At 51.2% G+C, this 21088-nt stretch overlaps 8 protein-coding genes across 8 annotated transcripts; 3 read left to right on the top strand and 5 right to left on the bottom strand.

Moving 5' to 3' along the window:
• Positions 1-2: 2 nt before the first annotated feature.
• HO133_010450 (uncharacterized protein) lies at positions 3-616 on the bottom strand (the record flags this gene model as incomplete). The annotated part of the gene is made up of 2 exons (XM_037301303.1): positions 3-310; positions 337-616. 2 exons carry the CDS (start codon positions 614-616, stop codon positions 3-5), a joined length of 588 nt encoding a protein of 195 aa, XP_037154120.1.
• Positions 617-2229: 1613 nt separating this feature from the next.
• HO133_010449 (uncharacterized protein) lies at positions 2230-3632 on the top strand (the record flags this gene model as incomplete). Its single annotated transcript, XM_037301302.1, has 3 exons — positions 2230-2327; positions 2390-2682; positions 2731-3632. The coding sequence occupies 3 exons, from the start codon at positions 2230-2232 to the stop codon at positions 3630-3632; spliced, it is 1293 nt and encodes a 430-aa protein (XP_037154119.1).
• Positions 3633-4159: 527 nt separating this feature from the next.
• HO133_010448 (uncharacterized protein) lies at positions 4160-6082 on the bottom strand (the record flags this gene model as incomplete). The annotated part of the gene is made up of 2 exons (XM_037301301.1): positions 4160-5221; positions 5273-6082. The coding sequence occupies 2 exons, from the start codon at positions 6080-6082 to the stop codon at positions 4160-4162; spliced, it is 1872 nt and encodes a 623-aa protein (XP_037154118.1).
• Positions 6083-6804: 722 nt separating this feature from the next.
• On the bottom strand, positions 6805-8587 carry HO133_010447 (uncharacterized protein; the record flags this gene model as incomplete). Its single annotated transcript, XM_037301300.1, has 3 exons — positions 6805-6964; positions 7142-7495; positions 7551-8587. 3 exons carry the CDS (start codon positions 8585-8587, stop codon positions 6805-6807), a joined length of 1551 nt encoding a protein of 516 aa, XP_037154117.1.
• A 523-nt stretch (positions 8588-9110) lies between these two features.
• HO133_010446 (uncharacterized protein) lies at positions 9111-10797 on the bottom strand (the record flags this gene model as incomplete). Its single annotated transcript, XM_037301299.1, has 2 exons — positions 9111-10625; positions 10693-10797. 2 exons carry the CDS (start codon positions 10795-10797, stop codon positions 9111-9113), a joined length of 1620 nt encoding a protein of 539 aa, XP_037154116.1.
• Positions 10798-11841: 1044 nt separating this feature from the next.
• HO133_010445 (uncharacterized protein) lies at positions 11842-13113 on the top strand (the record flags this gene model as incomplete). The annotated part of the gene is made up of 3 exons (XM_037301298.1): positions 11842-12102; positions 12183-12358; positions 12411-13113. The coding sequence occupies 3 exons, from the start codon at positions 11842-11844 to the stop codon at positions 13111-13113; spliced, it is 1140 nt and encodes a 379-aa protein (XP_037154115.1).
• A 1002-nt stretch (positions 13114-14115) lies between these two features.
• Positions 14116-15978, top strand: HO133_010444 (uncharacterized protein; the record flags this gene model as incomplete). Its single annotated transcript, XM_037301297.1, has 2 exons — positions 14116-14280; positions 14344-15978. 2 exons carry the CDS (start codon positions 14116-14118, stop codon positions 15976-15978), a joined length of 1800 nt encoding a protein of 599 aa, XP_037154114.1.
• Positions 15979-18128: 2150 nt separating this feature from the next.
• On the bottom strand, positions 18129-19604 carry HO133_010443 (uncharacterized protein; the record flags this gene model as incomplete). The annotated part of the gene is made up of 1 exon (XM_037301296.1): positions 18129-19604. The coding sequence occupies one exon, from the start codon at positions 19602-19604 to the stop codon at positions 18129-18131; it is 1476 nt and encodes a 491-aa protein (XP_037154113.1).
• Between the last annotated feature and the right edge of the window lie 1484 nt (positions 19605-21088).

Raw genomic sequence — 21088 nt, 5'->3', positions numbered from 1 at the left:
ATCTAGAGCCCAAAATCAGCAGTGAAATAAAGTCGGACATCAGGTAAAGCAACACCTTTGGAAGCCAAAAGTTCCCCATCACAAGTGGATAAGCCCATCGAGATGAAGCTCAGGTCATTCCTCTTGGCGGCTGCATTGAGGAATAACTCGAATTTCATGAGATCTGGATCCTCGTAACAAATACCGCTGGCCTCAGGCGGGACATCCTTGACGTATTCACGGCAGAGCAGACTTCGCGCGATGGTCCAATTGTTTTCGTAGCTGTCAATGTTAGATTTGTCCGCGGCTGGCTCGCCGGATATCTTGCTTACTAGATCCTATCCAAGGGCGTGATACCTGGTATGGCAGGCTGTTCATTGTCAGCCAATATCCTTGAGGTCGGCGCATTCTCAACATTAACCGTGGAGTCCAGCAAAGGTTTGTTGATGGTATCTGCCAATTCAGGAGCTGTCGCGAGCTTTCCGCTCTCGCTATACGATATTCGAGCTGGCGCTGGTGGATTTCGGGTGAGGAATATGTCGATAGCCCTACTTCTACCGGATGTTTGTCGCGTTTCCGGAGCATTTCGAGGCTGGGGTGGTTCTGACCAGAAGACACTTTCTACCCAAGTCTCCATTTTGAGCTGCTAATCTCATCGGCGCATTGCAGTTGCGCTCCGGCTCGTGTTAAACAACCGTGATCATGAGGCTCAATGATGTTCGTTGTCAGTGCGGAAAGGAGTTCTCCACCACAACAAGGCTAAGCCTTGCGCCAAGGTGATGCAGAGATAGCGAATCACATTATGACAATAACGCCAGAGGAATGAACGGGTGTGGGGCACTTCCAGACCTTCAGTGAAGTCGAGGCGGTCTAGCAACATATTATGGTCCTCGACTTGGTAGATCTTCGTACTTTGTCTCGTGTATTCGTCGTTGTAGAAAGAGTTTGCGATCGAAATGTCCTCCAGCGGTCATTGCAACGGCTCCTACACTTATGTATCCTAGCGGATGTAATTGACTTGAAGCAGCAATATACAGCCTTATCTTATAGCTCCCCTCAGCAGCAGTCTTACTCCAATTCCCAACGGCCATCGCCTGGATACTTTGCTTCCCAATCAAGCCACCCGCAGTATTTCGATTCGCAAGAGCTGCGACAGACTGCACGAAACGATGGAGCTAAAGACCGTAAGTAGTGACGTTAGCTTAGAAGCAGATATTGCGCGCCCCTGATTAGCAGATAGCCCATTGCGTTCTTCGGAAGATCCAATTCAGACATCGTGAATGCTACGCGCAACCTGCGCACATAACGACAACTTACAAAGTACTTGGGAAGCGGTGTCATCGACACGCCGGGACTCAACCGCCGAGAGCGTGCCATGAAGAGGCACAAAACGGACGCACTTACACGGAGGGCTCGGCGAATGAAGACCCATGCCCTAAGTGCGAGGCAATGTCACCTGGACCACGAGGACAACCGCGAAATCGGACCATCGTGAGAATTACGAGAGTCATGCGCCATCCGCAAGTCAAGAGAGACGAAGAAGCCCGGAACCCCGCAAAGAGAGGGACCATGGAAGTTCCGCACGGCCTAACCTGAAAAGGGGACAGAGATACCCAACTTAGTGATACTGCATATGTGAAAAAGATCTTCGAACAACTTTGAGCCGAGGAATAGTCCGAGGATGATGGGAACGAGAGGAGACGCGGAATCATGTCTATGGACTGAGACCGGATGGAAAGGTCCCAGCTTTATGTCTTTTGAAGTGACATGGAAAGTCATCCGCTGCCCTTGCAAGTTTGTGCCGACGAGCCGAAAGGAGTCCCGCAAGGGGAATTCTGCGATACTCCAGAGAAATGAAATGAAGCAGAGCACGGAGTCTTTTGTGTAATGTTGAGAGCTTGGTCTCCGTTTGATCGAAAATCTTTTCGCTCGTATAGTTGGCTGGCGCTATCCGAGGTGGTGGCTCGCTCTTCAGGATAAAAGACACCGTTTTAGTTTCCAAGACACCATCTACTTCGTTGGCTATTCAGATAGACATTAGCTTTCTCATCAATAGAGAAAGCTGCTGTGCTGAGCAGTGGCGATGCAGGAAGGCACGTCAATGGCAGCAGCGTTATACCCGTACCTGTACGTCCTTCGGATAAGATTGGCTCCGGCTCCTATGCCGCAAGCATGTTTTCAACACCATCTTTCGACACAACAACACAACCAATCAGTGACTAGGCGCAGGACAATTGTAGAGCAGTAGAGATGGCGTATACAGACGACGCCGTCAAGGCGAAGCTGTCAGCTTTGAATGAGACCCAAGAGAGCATAGTCACTGTAGCTCAATGGGTCATGTTCCATAGGTACGGCAGTTTTCCCGTAGCAAACCTTTCACTTACCCTCCCGGCTGACTTCGTTATGGCAGGAGACACGCAGATCGCACCGGTACTCTATGGCTTCAGCGGCTAAAGGACTCCGGCTCCAACAAACGACTCAACTTGGTCTACCTTGCGAATGAGGTCGCGCAGCAATCCAAGGCTAGGAGGAAGGATGATTTCCTCATCGCATTCTCTCCAATCATCGCCGAAGCTACAGCCATTGCGTACAAAGGAGCTACAAATGAAGTTCAACAGAAACTACGACGAGTAGTTGAGGTGTGGAGGCAGCGACAGATATTCGAACCCACCATACAAGAAGCTATCGAAGCTCGCATAGACGGTACGCTGCAGGCTTCCTCTAAACCTGGACACTGCTAAACCTCCGCAGAACTCGACAAAACACGCTCCTCAAGCAAGAAGCCTCTGCTCGGTGGATCTCTTTTCTCTGGCTCATCTGGCCCCTCAGCGCCCTCAGAGATCGAACCTCTCGTCCCCTTACAAATCGCCGTCTCCAAAGCAGCAGCCACAACCCTTAGCGCTGTGCCCACAGCCGATTCTGAATACGACAAGCTCACTGACCAAAGCAAGCCCACACCCACTCCCCCAGTCCATGCAGCTCGCCTCAGCGCTCTACTTAAGAACCTCGCCAACGCTGAGGGAGCTGTCTCTGAGAGCATCAAGGCTCGTCGCCGCCTCATAGCTGGACTGGAGAGCATCATTGAGACCAACCGCGCCGCTTTAGTCAGTGAGGAAGCTCAGAAAGAGACGCTGATGACTCGCAAGAATGTTATTGAGGCCAAGAAGCGGGATGTTGAAGATGGCATTATGCGCGGTCTTTCTGCGCCGTCGACGCCCGTAGTAGCGCATGGCAGTCCGATCTCCGATCCAAGAACGAACGGCAGAGTCATGTCGCCCAACGACAACGCGTCCGTCGAACCAGAGCGTCCAGATGTCGAGGAGCTCACCCCTCCGCCGCCGGAATCACGCACGCCAGCCGGTTCTCCTGTCACTGCTACTCCAGCAGCTCTGCTCACTCACGTCCAGCCAACTCCATCCCCCCACCATGCACCAATTGCACCCCCAACAGCAGGAGCGGATCTGCTTTCCAGTCTTTCCATGCCGCCAGTCCGTCACTACCCGGGCACACCAGGCAGTGCTGGCGGCGGCATGGCGAAGAAGCGGAAAGTGGATGATGATTACCCAGATTTTGGAAGCGGGGAGGATGCCATGGCTGACTTGGATGACGACGTTGCGGAGTTGTTGAGGGCTGAGAGCGGTGGGGCGCGCTGACGTAGCTTGGATCCTACTAGAATTCCAGTATCGGTTGTTTGAGGACCTGAGGTTCGCTTTGTGTAAGATACCGAAAGGCCCGGTCTACGTGGGAGAGATTCGGCAAGGGGATCCGTTGGAAAGTTCGTTTACTAGCTAAGCAGTGAAAGCGGCCGCAGTTTATAGACATACACACTTTCGGAAAAAGGAACTGATTCTGTAAGCACTGTTAACCACTAGGCCATAGACCCATAAAAATGCGTGGTTATCGCGCTTCATGCAGCCCTATAAGTGTAGGTGATGTCAGGGCCAGGCCTGACAGATTCCATCCAAACTGTCCAACTCAATTCATTTACTGTGTCCACGAACATATATACATCGAAATCAAGAAGCCATCACGCATAAATACACGATTGCCTCTCATACAGAGTTCATGAGCAAGGTAGTATCCAACTCCTCAACCGCAACCTCCACGTCCTCCCCCCCCCCCTCCTCCAACCCTCTCCGTCAAAAGAACGACTCCCTCTCTCTCCGTCCCAACCTCCCAACTAACCCTGCACAGCATTCGAAATAGGCCCAACCGGCGTATCATCATGGATTTCCGGCAGCGGACTCTCGGGACTGGGTCTGAACACTCTTCCCCACCTGCCATGGGCCAAATCCGACATGTTCTCCGCCACGCCCTTCAGGTTCTGCTTGACGAGCTGGCTCGTCGGCTGCGAGAATAGGATGTCGATTTCCTCCAACGTCTTGTTCTTCGTCTCGGGCATGAAAGCCAATTGGTAGAACCATCCCAGGACTGCTATACCGCCGTAAAAGCCGAGGGTGAGACCGATGCGCGACATGGCGGCTTCCATGTCGGAGAAGAAGTAGGTCACGAGCCAGGAACAGAAGAAGAGGGTGACGTCGGAAGACTCCATGCCGTAAGAGCGGAGATAGGTGGGGTAGACTTCTGCTGGTAGAACCCATGTCAAGCAGGCGTAGGAGCCGAAGAAGCCTTCGTACAGGATAAGGCCGGTGATGTAGCAGCCCTCGGCTCCACCGACGTTGGTTTTGGAGTCGATGAGGTAGGAACATCCGATGATGAGCAGACCGAGGAAAAAGCCAGGCAGCATGGCGCAAGCCCAGAAACGACGGCCGAAGCGCTCCATGTAGAAGATGGCGGGGATGGTGCCAAGAAGCAACGAGCCACCGCCGACGAGCGACATGAAGACGGATTGCTTGCTGTCGAAGCCGACTTGGCTCATCAAAGTCGCCATATAATACATAATTGCATTGATACCGGTAAATTGACCAAGGAAGATCATTATGTTGGCGTAGACGATGGAGCGGCGAGCACGGGGCACGGTGATAAAGTCGAGCCAAGCGAAGCCGCCGGAGCGGGTCTCCTTAGATTCGAGCTCGTTGATCACCGAGTGCTTCATGACGAAGAATTCTTCGCGGTTTTCTTGGAGCTCTGTGCCGCGGATACGCTTCCAAACGTTGAAGGCTTCGAGGGTGCGGCCTTTGTGCATGAGGAAGCGGGGGGACTCGGGCATGAAGAACATGCCTGCCAACATGATGGTGGAGAAGATGAGGGAGGAGCCGAGCATATAACGCCAGCTGCCGCTCTAGTATGGTCGTTAGCGAGTGTAGCGTTCGGGGGAGGGAGAACGGCCTACCTTGACGTTGACAAAGATGGCAGCCACGACGTAGCCGAAAACTTCACCGAGAGCAATGTTGAATTGGTAGAGGGAGACCAAGTTTCCTCGGTACTTCCTGGCCACGGATTCCGCCACGTAGACAGGCACCGTTCCACCTTCAAGCCCTACACCAAGACCTAGAATGACACGACCAGCGACGATCATACCGAAGCTAATGGCACCTGCTTCCAAAGCCGCACCAACGGTGTAGAGGATGAGGGAGATGATGATAGCCATTCTGCGGCCTACGGCCTCGTTCAACGGCCCAAGAAGAAGGGCACCGCCAATTGCACCAAGCGGTACGCCAGAAGCCACAAGAGAGACCTGCGAGGTGTCGAGGTGCAAACTCGCAGGCATGTAGAGATTGGCACCAGAGATAAGCGATTGATCGATACCCGATAGCAAGCCTCCCATAGAAGCAAAGCCAACAAGCAGCCAGGTGAAGTGGGCAGGATTCTTGAAGTTGATGACAGGGGCGAAGATGCTATGCGGGACAGGGTTGTTCCGCAGCTCTTCCTCGAGCAACTCGATCTCTTCGTCGATTTCGACACCGCCCTCTTTGGCTATTTTCATGGCATCCCATTGGCTCTGTCGTCTGGGTCCACCGGTGGAGTATTGTCGACCATTGTCTGTTGCTACGGACAAGTTGCGGGGGACTATGGAGTTGCCGCGTCTGGAGTCGGGCTCGACATGCTCGACTTCGAGTTTGCCGTTGACATATCGTTCCATGGTGTCATTGGGCGAGTATTCCTTCTCGTTCGAACCGTTGGGGGGGCTGTTGTCCGACATTGTGAAGCAGTCCAAGGGATGTCAGTTGAATTTTATAACGAAAAGAACAAAGCAAAAGGAATTGAGGAATCCGCGACCTCTTCGAGTGGTATGTGTAAAGGGACGGGGATTCGATGGAAGGGCAGCCTGGGACGGGTCTGGACTTTTATTGTATGCATGGCCATGACGGGAGGTGCAATGCATGACGTCCATGGTCCCATGTAACGAGGCTTATCGTGATGTGCAGAGGGATGTAGAGTGAAGGGTTTCACTGAATGCAATTCGGTCATTTGTTCGGCGATTCTGCGTAATCTGGCTCATCATGGTCAAACAATAAAATAGAAGGTTGCGGGGTAAAACGGCGAATAATCGTTGACGAGCGGGGCCCCAGGAAGCGCTAGTCGGCCAAATTGTAGGATCTCATGAATCTCTCATCCGATGGTAATCAATCATATTGCGTCTGTGAAGACCAAAAATGATCAAAAGTGCATATAGTCGATAGGCTAAGCGTTGTAAATGCCTGTTAGTGGCGTCGATGTTGTCTCTTACTCGTCGGAAGGCCTTCCCTTCCCCAGATACTTCATCGCGTAATGACACTCTAGTGATCGAGCTTCAAATAAGTTTGAACGTGACCACTGCAGATCGCACACGCCACTACCTACATGTACCTTAGGTTCTCTATACAGCAGTAATAGGCTGGACAGGAAGACGCACGGTGACGACCTCGCTTGCTAATCTAATCTTTATAGCACGTATCGAAAGTATGGGTTCTCCTTGTCAGTCAGATCCATGAACGCCAGTCGATCTCGCTCTTCCTCATCCACTCGGAGAGACTCTCGGCGCTTGTTCTCCACATCAAGGACAAAGTATAATGCGATGGCCAGAATGATGACAACGCAGTAGCTAAGCCAAAAGACTCATTAGCAGGCCTCAACAATTTCCGAAAGGAGAGATGTGATGCACTAACCAAATAATGAGGCCGAGCCACAACTCAGGGTAATGTCGTTTAATCGTCGGCGTTTTGATGAGTTGCGGTCCTATTATCTGCGATACTATATTGGACCAGGGTTATCAAGATACAGGGTGTGACCGTTGCTTACATTTCCCACGCAGTACGCAACAAAGATGGCGGCTGCTGTGCAGCTCTTCTTGGTGGCGCCTGCAACGTTGGCCATGCCGATACTAATGATTAGACTGACCACCGGCCCAAAGAATCCAATGATAGTGTAGCCAGCTACAGGTGTGGCAGCTCGATGGGTCCAGCTGCTTCGCCAGATCATTGCACACCCAGCGATTACAGGCAAGCAGCAGAGGATCAGGAGAACGAGGCGAATGTTAGGTATCTTGCTGGAAAGGTAACCGGTGAGGAGAATGAAGATGAAGCAGACCCCACCTAGCGGAAATTGGAGAAGAATTGAGTCAAGGGTCGACCAGCTGTCGTAACCTTGGTCAGCAAAGAATTAAGCCCGTCAAGGTCTTTAAGACGTACCCAAATGTGGACACAATAAGAGGTCCAAAGCCACTGACAGCACCATTAACAGTATACGCAGCCGCCATCATGAGCGCAACGAGCCATATCTTAACATCCAATGCTGCCTCTCGAATCTGCGAACCCTTCAATTTCTGACATCGTACGCCCGTCTGGCCTTTCCGCAGCCTCTCCACAGCAACTATGCGCTCTGCCGGCGTAAGGAACCAAGCCGACACCTCGGAATTGGGAACTGCAAAACACACACATCCAAAGAGCACGGTCAGCGAGCCAGCCAACAGATAAATATACTGCCATCTCGCCAACGATCCACCCGTGATCTGAGCAAAGCCGTAGTTCAAAGCACCTCCGATAATCGTCCAACCACCGGTTGAAGAGAACCACCAACTTTGGCGAAGAGCTTGTTCTTGTTGCGTATAGTATCCGCTGACAATGCACATGAAAGCGGTCGGTATCACGCTCTCGACAAACCCAAGGAAGAAGCGCTGAGCAAAAAGCCCACGCCAAGACGTGACAGTGGCTGTAAGCATTGCAATCATTCCCCAGAGGATGACTAGAACGCCCAGTACCCTACCTATCTGGAAGCGCTGGAGCATGAAAGTCATAGGGTAGAGACCGGCGAGCATGCCGAAGTAGAAGATTGATGTTGCCCAACTCAGGCGTGTTGTGACGGTCGTTGCGGGGTTGGTGCGTGTATCGACGACACTGAGGGAGAGGTCTTTGGTCATGCCGAAGAGGACAGCGCTGCCTAGGATGGCCTTTTGATGCATCAGATCATGCCTTTTCTTTCCCCCTTTCACTACTTCTTCTCTTACCTTGTCATAGTAGACGAATCCATAGCCAAGCCACATCCATGGAATCAGATACAAATCGATCTTTCGCAAGACTCGGTGTCCCGTAGCGCGATCATATCCCTGGGCATGATCGGAGGCAATAGCTGCAGCAAGATCCTTTTCGAAGGACTCGACGCTCGAATCATCATGATTGGGCCAGAGCCGCGGCTTGGTAGATCCAACTTTCTCTTCCTGTAAATCCATGGGCGCGAATGTCGAACGGCAGCTCAGATAGAGCCGGTGGCTGGCAAGGGAATGAAGTCTTCGCCCCCGAATATTCTTCAAAAGTCAATTAAATTCTTCGGAAGCCTTGGCAGATTTGTCAGGCTATTCCAAAATGTAACTCCTGTACGCACTGTCAAACTAAAGGTCCTTCAGCAGATTTGTATATCAGTATACTTTGTGGGCTCCACTTTTCGCTGTCGGAATGACGTCAAGCGGCATTTCACTGTAGGCATTTGTTTTGGAGCAGTCCTGGACCTGTTGATAAATCTGCCGTTGGAAGATAGTGTACATGGAGTGCGAGACAATTGCGGGCGAGATGCTTGTGCACTTGAGTGGATGTCGGACCATATGTTCTTCCTATGAAGAATGCAAGAACATACAAATCGGGAACTGGCCGTCTCGGGTTTGACGATGAAAGATCGTTAAATCGTTTATACTTATATTCAATACTCACAGATCAATAATGTATCCAATCCGCCGAAGCCACCTCCAGCGCCAGCCGTCATCCGCCTTTATTCTTCGCGGGAAAGATGAGCCCTTCATATGCCAAGCACACCTCATCCCATGGGACCCATTTCCCCTTGTCACTCCAGGCACCGCCTTTCTGGCCTTGTGTCGACTTCAGGACCTGTTCAGAATCCGCCAAGTGAGACGCTTCTGCATTCCACCACATTTGTCCTTGAACAGGCTTATCGATGGTTGGAGCTTTGTGCTGTCTCGTAGCGGCCAAGAGCAATTCTTTGCCTTGCTGATAATACCACATTTTCCGCCACCATTCATCCCGCAGTTCTTTCACAAAGGTAAAATGTAAAACCGCGAAAATCTGCTTCGTGACGACATTGGTAGCAAGTGGCAGATCTTTCCAATTGCGATCGAGAGGTAATCTGGTTGCGGCTTCCCTGGTTTCTTCATCGCCCACATTCGTAGTCTCCCAGTGAGACTTGCTTTCCACGGAGAAAGGTGGTGGCGATGCAAGAATGTCTTCCGGGAGCTCGAATCCGTGCGAGTTGGTGAAGGACTGGCTGAGCTGCTGCCCTTTGCCTTTGGCAGCATCAAACCACAGCCAAGAGATGAATTTTTGGTAGTAGCCAACAGTTTGGAAGAGCTCAGATTCATAGTCAAGTCCGATGTGATATTCGGTCTTCTGGCCCTTTTCAATGACGGGGATCTCGGGCTTTGCAGGCGCGTTGAAAGATGGCTTTTGTTGCAGTAATGTGCGCGAGTACTCTTGTTCGGCAAACAGGTTGGCGAGGTACCACTGGTCGGAGTCCGAGGTGTGATTCTTTTGGACAAAATTCAAAGTGGCCTCGAATACAGCTCGCACGTCTTCCAAAGTACCCATGACGGTTCCAGAATTCAGCCAGCGTGGTCGAGAGTGGACTGGGTCAGAAATCGCGGTAACAATGTCCGTATCATTAATGGGGCCAAATGCATCTTTAGGTAGCGTGGATTGAGGCAATGCCCAACAAGCAGCACGGCCTCCATCGTTCCCAGAGGGCCAGCATAGCTTGTCCGGGCCAAATATCACTGTCTGTCTGATGTCCTGTTTTGCGGCCACATTCCCAAGGGTTTTCGATATCCTCTTGTTGGCTGCGGTATTGATGGCAAAGTATCTCTTTATCAGCACGTCTGAACGCAGCTGGAACCAAACATCGTATCCATCGACAATGAGGACCAAGTCCTTCTCTTTCCCTTGGGGAAAGCTCTCCAAGTATTGAAGAATCTTGCTGACCTTTGCAATGTGCTGGACATATGCGTTGTTGTCTTCCTTGGTGGCCCAATTGATGAGAGTTGGTGTGGGATAGTTCAGGATAGCTGCTGAGAGAAGGAGCTGGCAGAGGTATTGGTTGCTGCTAGTTGCAGGTATGAGGAGGTGTAGATGGGCATCTGAAGACTTGACGTCATTTGGTGGAGCCTGCACATCTGTCGCGGACGCCTGCGCATTTTGTGAAGCAGCTTCACCCGGGTTCGATGATTGCTGGGGCCGTCCAACTGTATTATTTATCGAGGTAGAAAGCTATTTTGGATCAAGATTTAGTTGCAAATTGGAGAGACACTGTGCCACACGGCATAGAAGAACTTACTTTCTCGCGGTTCGCTAACAAAGAAGCTATACATATGAATGCTAAGATGATGATTAAAGATTTCTGTACAAAAGTGCCACGGGCGCCGGTCCGGAGGAACACCATTATGAAGGTAGAATGCTATGATGAGTCTCTAGTCGTCGCTTGAAGCAATCTACCTCGAGCGACGGTGGTAACAAGGCATCGACCCGGGACTTCGCTCCTGCCAAGTTTCTCAATCCTCCGCGAAGATTCCGGTCGAGGGATCGATATCAGACATACAGTATATTGCAGAGCAAAGCAGAGTAAAAGACCGGTACCGAATGCCGAAATGCTCCTGGACGCACATTATAATAATGATGTTCTGCGCCAGCAGAGAAGTTGTACCGCGGGTCTTCAAGGTGGAGCTGGTTCCCGACTTATCGCCAAAGACTTGTAAGTATTTTGCGCGCACGCTAAAGGAAAGGGGTTGTTCGGATTTCAAGGGCCTGAGCACGCTAGCCACGCAGCCTTCCGCGTCTTAGAATTTACTTGACTTTCGAACCGATGAAATGATGCCAAGTCTCTTGTTCGGAATCTCGGGCGAATGATACTTAACTAAGGTATACATGAGGTACTTTAATCTGGTTGATTACATGTAAAGTAATTAACGCTCGGCTCTGCTCTTTGCTCTCAAAACTCATATCAACTCAAAAATTCTCCCTTCTGTGCATGAACAATCTGAGGGCATCGTCATCCTTATCGTACAGCGAATAGCGGAGTGGCTTGCAGACAGAGTCTGTTAGTGTTAACTCTGCAGCACTCGTACCTTTTTTGGCAGCTGGCTCTGCCGCTTTTACCGCCAGCCTTCCACAAGATTACCTCGCAGGCTCGCAGCTTCGGCCCAACCGGCAAGAGGTTAGGCCTTGCATCCAGAATTACAGAGAGTACGTACAGGTTTGGCCTTCCATCCAGAAGGAGGACTCTCCTGCTCCGTCGCAGCACGCTACCTAAATTCCGAAAGGAATAGCCATCAGGCTCCGTTTGCGAGAGTTTGGGAGACTTGCCTTGGCGCCTCCCACGGATTCAAACCCTTGGCACAGCATCCCAGTATAATCATGACCAGCAGCGATTCCATCCATCTTACAGTCACCCAACCATCTTAGTTGTGCATCATATCCAACGGCGACCATGGCAGAAAAGAGTCCTTATCACGACTCCTCATATGGCAGCGAAGATGAGAGAACCAACAGTCAAGACTCAAGACTGGAAAAGGAGACTCTGATTATCAAGAGCGACGTCGAGGCTCAAAGCCGGCATACTCGAGCACAGAGTACAGCGACAATCGCACCGGAATATCAAATACCTACAAGCACCAAGTATCTCTATTTGGCTTTATATTTCGGTTTGAACCTCACCCTCACTCTCTATAACAAGGCAGTACTCGGAAAGGTGCGTTCGCTATGCCTTTTAAGGCTGTTCCCAGAGCTCCGACAACGTTTCGGACTTGTACTGACGTGCGAATTTCGCAGTTCGCTTTCCCTTGGCTGCTCACTACCTTGCACACGACCTCAGCGTCATTGGGCTGCTACATACTCATGTTACGCGGCCACTTCAAGTTGTCAAAGCTCACGACCCGAGAGCACTTGGTCTTGATCAGCTTCTCATTTCTGTTCACCGTTAATATAGCAATTTCGAACGTATCACTGTCAGTGCCGTCCGCCGTACAGTCCCCAAACAGCACTGACTCATGGAAATAGGGCGATGGTCTCCGTGCCATTCCACCAAATCATGCGATCTACCTGCCCCATCTTCACCATTCTCATCTATCGCTTCTTCTACGGACGGACATACTCCCAAGCGACCTACATATCTCTCATACCAGTCATACTCGGCGTCGGCTTGGCCACGTACGGTGACTACTACTTTACTGGAATTGGTTTCACCCTCACACTCTTTGGCGTTGTCCTCTCCGCGCTGAAGACGGTCATGTCGAATCGAATCATGACCGGGAGTCTCGCGCTCCCTGCGCTCGAGATTCTTCTACGGATGTCACCTCTAGCGGCACTGCAATCTCTTCTCTACGCTGTTGCTACCGGTGAAGCAAGCGCATTCCTGGCCTGGGTCGCAGAAGGCAACCTCACACCTTCTTACAGTTCTGCACTCCTTGGCAATGGTCTTCTAGCCTTTCTTCTAAACGTTTCCTCCTTTCAGACCAACAAACTCGCGGGCGCCTTGACCATGACAGTGTGCGCCAATTTGAAGCAGTGTCTCACTGTGTTACTCGGAATCCTACTTTTTGATGTCACGGTGGGCGTGTGGAATGGAGCCGGTATGCTGGTAACTCTAGTGGGTGCAGGAATATACAGTAAAGTGGAGTTGGACTCCAAGGGCAAAAAGGTGGAAGCTACAATGGCGAAGGATCTGCGCGGCGATGCTGATGCAGCCCCGAGGGTGTCTTAACTGATAAGCTGGGAAGAAAGAGAAGAGCGATGATAGGCAGCCGCCGGCTTCAGCCGAGCTTCAGCGAAAGGAATTGTCAGACCTTGGTTACCTACTACGTATTATGGGACAGCTCGTGCCGAATTTATTCGTTAAGATACCAATCTTATGCAGGCGTCTCGAGCTCCCAGAAGATCAGGCCAAAAAGCATTGGGCTGGTAGCGAATGTCATGGAAGAAGGCTATCGGCACTTTCAACGCTGTCTCCAAAATCTCACGAGGTTGAGAGAATTATGCGAGTCGTTCGTACTTGCATGCATGCATGCACTTAAGTGTTCGCGCACTTGTTCGGCTTGACTCTATCTCCGATGGCGTGCTCATGTTATTATTGTTGGAGCAATGTTTTTAGTGTAGGGTAAGGGAATTTTGTAGGTGCGCGTGTTGGTCCGTAAAAATGGGCACACGACTATTGTCGCAAGAAGTTACTTTAGTAACGTAAGAGATGTTAACGGCTCCTAACTTGTTACGTGGATTCCAGGCTTTTCAGGGCAAAGGCCACGTAAGCCAAAATTTTATTATACTTAAGCTTAGACGACCCAGGTCAGTAGAGTATATTGAAGAGAAGCTAGAACTGCAGCCACGGAACGATCAGTTGCTTCTAAGAGCTAGCACAGGAACCCGCATCCAGGCTTCTGCAGAATATCTTCCGCAATCTGCATCTTTGTTGCATGTTCTACAATCTCAATTGTGCTCGCCGAACCATTCCCCGGTCTCCAAAAGTGGAGAAGGATTAGGAGAAGGAGTTTAGGAAATCTGTCAAGATCCCAAGACGATGTGAAGGTGGTGTGTACATCCAAGCCATTCATTGGGTCATGGGAGCTTTTTTCCTTCTCAACCCATTGAGATCAGAGCAGCCTATCCCTCCGTATCTGCTAGCTGCGATACGACCTCCATCCCGCACTGCCTCGTGTGACCTACTTCTTCAAGACTTGACAGTCCACCAATCTGCTCTATGCCACTGATCATGGAGGGTCGAATTGTAGACATGCCTCCTCAAGACTTTACCAAATCAGCGACTACCCAGACACAGACACCATCCTCCAATCCTGACAGTATCTCCTTCGATTCACAGACGCCCGTTGTGAGGAGAAAAATAAGGAAGATTTGCTCACTAGGAGCAGGCTACGTGGTCAGTATTGATAACCCTACTGGCCAGTTGTATTGTTCAAGGAGCGGATTTAATCGTACGTAGGGAGGGCCAACATGCGCCGTCATAGCGAACAAATGTCCCGACATTCAAGTCACAGTGGCCGACTTGAACAGCCAGCGAATCGCAGCCTGGAACTCTGACCACCTTCCCATCTACGAGCCCGGCCTCATCGAGGTCCTCAAGCCCGCCCGTGATGGCATTGATCGAACCCGGAATCTCATCTTCTCTGACAAAGTCAAAGAATCCATCGCAGCAGCAGACCTCATCTTCCTCTGCGTTCCCACACCTACAAAATCTACAGGCACGGGCGCCGGTCGAGCAGCGGACTTAGTCTTCGTCGAAAAAGCCGCACGCATGATTGCTGAGGTGGCTGAGGATGACAAGATCGTGGTGGAGAAAAGCACGGTGCCTTGTAAAACCGCGGACCGCATCAGGGGGACCTTCTCGGCTATGGGCAGGCCTGGAGTCCGGTTTGATATCTTGTCCAATCCAGAGTTTCTGGCTGAGGGTACCGCAATCAACGACCTGCTAGCGCCTGACAGGATTTTGATTGGATCCCTCAAGACTGAGCAGGGACTCCAAGCATGTGCTGCGTTGGCGGACGTCTACTCTAGATGGGTGCCTCGAGAGCGGGTCATTACCATGAACCTATGGTCGGCTGAAATGGCTAAACTCGCCGCTAACGCTCTTCTGGCTCAGCGAATCAGCAGCATCAACGCCCTTAGTGCTGTTTGTGAAGCAACAGGTGCAGACATTGACGAAGTCGCTTTCGCCGTCGGCTTAGACAAACGTATCGGCTCTAAAATGCTCAAGTCATCCATCGGCTTCGGAGGGTCCTGCTTTAAGAAGGACGTTCTTAATCTCGTCTACATTGCCGAGACCATGCATCTACCCGAAGTCGCTTCTTACTGGAACTCGGTGGTTGAAATCAACGAGTACCAGAAGGACCGCTTCATCAAGCGTATCGTCGCTTGCTTGTTCCAAACACTCACGAATAAGAAAGTTGCCATCCTTGGATACGCTTACAAGAAGGACACGGGCGACACAAGAGAAAGTGCCGCTATCAGTATCGTCAATCATCTGATCGTTGAGAACGCCGAGGTCACCATCTACGATCCCAAAGTCGAAGAGAGCGCCATTTGGGAAAGTCTGTCATATGGCAGTGACAAATTCGACAAGATCAAGAAACGAACCACGGTCTGCAAAACCGCGTACGAGGCTTGCGAAGACGCCGATGCCGTCGTCATTGCCACGGAATGGGATGAGTTCAGCAACAAGACCGTCAAACCTCCCACCGTCACCCAGAGCAACCCCACCACAATCGGCCACAGCATCGCCAAGCGAGCTTCAAGTTCATCTCAAGACTCCGAAACAGCCTCCTCACCCAACGGCATCAGCTCCAAATCTTCCCTCGCAGACCTGAGCTCTCGAACCTCAGTCGCCGACGAAGACGAAACAGCTGTCAAAGGTACCGCTCCACTCGTCAGCATCCGCGAGCATGTCGCTACTATTGAGCAGAGTCAGTCGAATGGCCGCCTGGATTGGAGCCATGTTGCTAGGGTGATGAGAAAGCCTATGTATGTGTTTGATGGGAGGAACGTAGTTGATACGGCAAAGTTGGGGAGGTTGGGTTTCAGAGTCGAGGGGATCGGAAAGGCGGGGACGGGGACTTTGTAAGCTGGGGAAAGAGGTCGAGTGGTAAGAAAGGTATCGCTCAGGTGGGCTGTCAAAGGTGGTATAGATGCGTTTGAGGAGTGATGAAAACTCCTCGGCCTTGAAATCTCACTGGCGTCGTTGGGTAACGTGTCTAGAATTCCATATTAATGACTTTCCTCGATCTACTTAGACTATGTAGATTTTCCTTTCAATGGATATATTTGACGCCTCCCAATCCACCCCCACCTCCACCTCCACCTCCACCTCCACCGCCAAAACCCGTCCAACGCAACCTCGGCGCCACCACCCTCTCCAAGAACCCCTTCACCCCCAACTCAACCCCATCCCGCTCCTCCACCTAGCACCAACGCCCCGGCATCATCTTCCCCAACCAGGAGACCACCCTCGAACCCAAACGTCTCACGTCCATTTTCCCGCACCTCGGGAACGATCCACCCGATCATACCCACCCCCTCAGCGACAAAACGTCGGCTTCCCGCCCCCTCCATCCATCCCCCTCCTCCTCCCCCTCCTTTCCAACACCTTCCGCGTTTTCCACGTTAAGGGGGGAAGAAAGACTTGTCAATTCAAGATATCGCCGGCGTCGTTGTCGTCGAAGAAAACGTTTCCAGGTCAGGGACATGATCGGCCCGAGTTTGCCGAATCAATCCATCAAAGGCACTCAAATAAAGCACCATGCCAATGCCCGGACTGAAAAGACTCTGAGCTCTCGAAGCAAGTCCGGGAGGACTCCTCCATTTGCTAAACGTCCCAAAAACTTCAAGCGCTGTGCTTGGCGACAGTGACGACGTTGCTGATTGCTAGCCCAGATATCCTTTTGACAAAACCCCAGATCAAACCGAGATTGGCGAGGGTCGAAATTTCACGTGCATCTCCTTCAGAGCATCCGACTCGCTCCGTGACCACGGAGGAAGCAGATGCTGAAATGCCATGTGCAGGATTCGGACTGAGATATCAAGGTGATGTGATGCAGGGACTCAGCTCCGAGGAGTTGATTCACATGGCTGATCTTCCACATGTCCTTTTGTCTGGGGTACTGCATCATAGTATGGAGGCTAGTATTTCCAGTTCCAATGGGGTGCTCGGGATCGAAGGAAAAGGGGTCTCACCCATCACGCGGAACGGCTCGGATATCGCCACCGGCAAAAGCGCAGTTCTGCATGGCCGTGAGCTGGAGACGCGCTCGAGGCGCGGCGTATACGACGAATCGCGAATGGATGGCCTCGATGTTAACCGACACCGGACTTTGAAAAGCTCTTGAAGAATGGGATGACTGCTGGAACTGATCACCATTCGCATCCGCATTCAGCAATCGGCCATTCCTTACTCTCGAAATGAAGAACCTCATGTCCTTTTCCGCATTCATGCTTCTTCAACTCGCCCTGCTCCCTTGCTTCGCCAGGTCAGACCGCCGCTCGAACACGCCTGCCCTTGGAAACAGTCCCTCGCTGAGTAGCTTCAACAGCCTCAATGCTTCCTCGTGCGTCCTCCCGTCCTCTTTTCGACCGCATGGAGGGTATCAAGACTGACATCACAGAAGCGTTTCCGGTCCCGCCGATCCAGACCTCAAGATCCTCTCAAAGGTACCCTACGAGGAAAAGATAGGCGGTCTCACCTTACGGATCACCTCATTGAAAGGCGGACGTTTCATCTCGAGCTTCAACCTTCTTCCCTGCATGGTCGATATGCTCAGCACGGCTTTCGACGCCATCTGGAATGTGGTGGAGCAGCACCCGCAGCTGCACGATAACCAGTTCAGCTGCTCCGAGAACGGTCTGACGGTCATGGTATCGTCGCAGAAGCCGCCGCTCAAGAGCATGGAGTACAGCGATCTTGTCACGCTGGCGAGATTGCTCTTGAATTTTCAGCAGGCATACAGGTTACCTGGGATTGCGTTTGAGTATTTGGAAGATGGGCAGAGAACGGGGACGGGAAAAATTGGTTGGAATTATGCTGACACTTCGAGTCACAGCTTGGAACAAGTGTAACCAGGAAAGATTGAGGTCTAAAGGCGGAAAATTGCTACTAGCGCGGCTGAAAAGAGATGCTACCGAAAGACTGCTCAAATGAAGAGAATTTCGAGACCATTAACCTACAGCAATCGAAACCCATTTTCCTTCGATACCCTACGGTCAATGACATTCGAGTATCTACTGTCCATACCTCATCTTCCACGCATGCACTTGCTCTCCGTGCTTCTTCCTCTTCTCCGGGTCTAGCAAAATGTCAGCTGCCCATCCCACCAATTTTGCTTCCTCGTCAATCAAATCCTCTTCTCCTTGGGACAGCCCTTGCCTCTTACGCTTGTCCGGGTGTGTCTCAACACGTCTGACTCTTACCGCCTGCTTCATGACTTCTGGAGGACTCTGCGGTGAGATCTTCAAGATGGTATAGATATCCAGCGGTTCTGGCTCTTGTGGCTTTTGAGTTGGAGGGGGAGGATGAGGATGAGAAGCAGATGGATGTGCTCTCTGCTCGTTCGCTCGTGTTTTGAAGTCTTCGTGTTGTCTCCGGAAGCTTTCTCGTGCCGACTCATTCTGCTGCTGTTGTTCTTGCCGGTGCCACCATGGTGGACCAGCAGATGCGCCCTGGCGAGAACATTCGCTCAAATGTTTCTCTTTGTGCATTTTAAAAATGGTTCCATAACGTGCGCAGTCCTGGCAGAAGTGATTGAACAACAGATGAATCTGGCGGTACTGCGGCTTGAACGTCTTTTCACACAAGTCGCAATAGCTGATCATATCAAACCCATCCTGGTGGAAGTCGTCGGTACAAGGGTTAGGGTAATAGCACTGCTCCATGTGCTCCCGCCATGGGGCTGGCCAGATGATCCGTGGCTGTTGTGGCTTGCAGAGAAGGCAGTCAAAACAGCCATGTGCGGTACGCCGATGAGCCAGAAGGTCCTCCCGTGAGGCGAACACCGTTTGAGAGATGCAAAAGCAACACGGGAAGTGCTCTAGGCCAATGTGAGTCCTTAGCGATTCTTCATCCTTGGACCACGTTACTGAATCACAGCACGGGCATCCAAAATGTTCGCGAAGGCAGTGCTCTCGCAGTTCCTCTTTATACCGGAACACTAGAGGGTCGGGACAGCGAGGGCAAGTAGTATGAGAAGCGCGATAATGGTCTTTGAGGTCCTCCAGGGTCGCGAAGAGTTGCACATATATGCAGAAGCGGCATGAGAAATGATCGATCCGAAAATGTCTGTCGAGATCGGCCGCGCTTTTGCAAACATTAGCACAGAAAGTGGCGCCCTCGCGATACCAGCAAGCAAAGTGGTGACCGCAGCAGTGTTGCCAAAGCTCTTCCTCATTGGCGAAGTCCTCGGCTCTTTCGCAAAATTCGCACGTAATGTGGAGAGCCGAGGTTCTGCGATGTTCCAAGAGGGCTTCCGTGGATCCAAACCCTGTGAAGCATCTGGGACACCAGCGAATCTCGGCATCGTTTTCTTCGCTGTTAATTGGATCACTTATGTCTGGCGGATCAGAGATACTCAGACGTTCGCAGTTGATAGGAACCTCAATGTCATTGTAGTGGTAGGGTCTTCTGAACGATGGTAGTGCTTCTGGGTCATACTCGTTCCAGTCGTGGTGGTCAACAGGGACGGGCGCAGAGGTCGGACTCATTTGGAGGTTGGTCCTCTGGTGTAGTCAGCAATACCGTCACACTAGGGTTCGGAGTGTGTTCTATGTCCTGGTGGAGGGGGCGAAGGTGTTCGGTTGGATGAGTGATGGGGTTGGAATCAACACCTGGGGGAGAAGGAAATTTGACTTATAAGCAGCAAGGCGACTGGGCTTGATAGAAGCCACAATAAGATTGTCTCGCATTGTGTTTCTCATTCCTTTGTTCGAGTCTGATGTTGAAGGATGGAAAGCGGTGGGCAGATGTCTTTGTAGCAGAATGGCGAACAAAGAAGTCGTACACTGAGACAGCAAAAATTGTCTCTAATGCACCTTGACTGGAATATTGGAAAAAAAAATGGCCAAAAGGGAGCCAGACATTGCTCAAAGAAATTGGGATAATGAGACCATTCTCCAACAGCGGTAGGTATTACGATGACAATGGCGGCGACCACGGGGAAGCTCGAGTTCTTCCGTTTGGTATATTGTTAGGTTACCGTAAGTGTGTGGCACTATTACATACGGCATAGAGTATTTCGATAAAGGAATTTCCACTGCCCTAAATGAGTAGTCTTGTGGCCTCATGGTAAGAGGGTTCCTTTTATCTCTGTTCTCGCTGTAGGTAGGTATGTCTTTGAGGATGCAGGTTGTGATTTTTTGGTGGCGCCTGGTATCGCCGCTTCTTATTAGGTAGGCTGTCGGTCGTGCCGCAGCCACATGGTGCCAGCGTTGGAACCGTCGCTGGGGGAATGGGGGCCACTAGAGCAGATCTGCCAGGCACCATCCCCGCCCTGTATTCCCCCTTCGCCCACGCTTCTATCTTGACACCACGAATCGAGAGTCGTAATCAACATCGAAGCTGCACCAGGTATCATGGATCATCGAAAGCTTGCTGCTATTATTCCAGATGTGATCCCGAACTCGTTTGCTCGTCAGTCATCTTATGTCCCTTGGTTTTCCAGGCACAATGCAGTTCATGCACAAGTGCCGTTCATCTTGTCCAAAAAGACCGCATCTGACTGGTGTCATGGTCAACTTGTATGCAAGTCATAAGTTTCCTCCATCATAGCGTACATCAGGAATTAATAGATGGCCATGCTGTCTTTATTCTCATCGGTGATTCGGCATCGACTTACACAGCAGCTCTAGAGCTGAAAGGCTCCCCCTTGACTAGCAAGTAGTAAGGCCCAATCTATAACAACCAGGGAGTAAATAATGGACGATTAATGGAGCAACGCAAGGATTGAGACGATTTAAACATTGGGCCATGGTTTCGCGGAGCTAGAAGCCGCACTCCCGGTGCACATCTAGTACATCTAGCACCCTTCCTCTCACATTGCCATTGGCAACACCAGCATCTCTTAGCAAAAAGTCATCTCGAAAGGAAATAAATTTACAGGAAGTCAAAGAAGTCAAAGATGTCAAAGAAGTCAAAAGAAGTCCAAGGGATTCGCCGAGTCCTGAAGGGGAAATTCATAACCTACTTCGGC

The sequence above is a fragment of the Letharia lupina genome (assembly GCF_014066315.1).
Source record: "Letharia lupina isolate WasteWater1 chromosome Unknown contig_8, whole genome shotgun sequence".
NCBI lineage: Eukaryota > Fungi > Ascomycota > Lecanoromycetes > Lecanorales > Parmeliaceae > Letharia > Letharia lupina.
The sequence above is the reverse complement of the archived record's forward strand: the minus strand, read 5'-3'. Positions and strand labels throughout refer to the sequence as shown.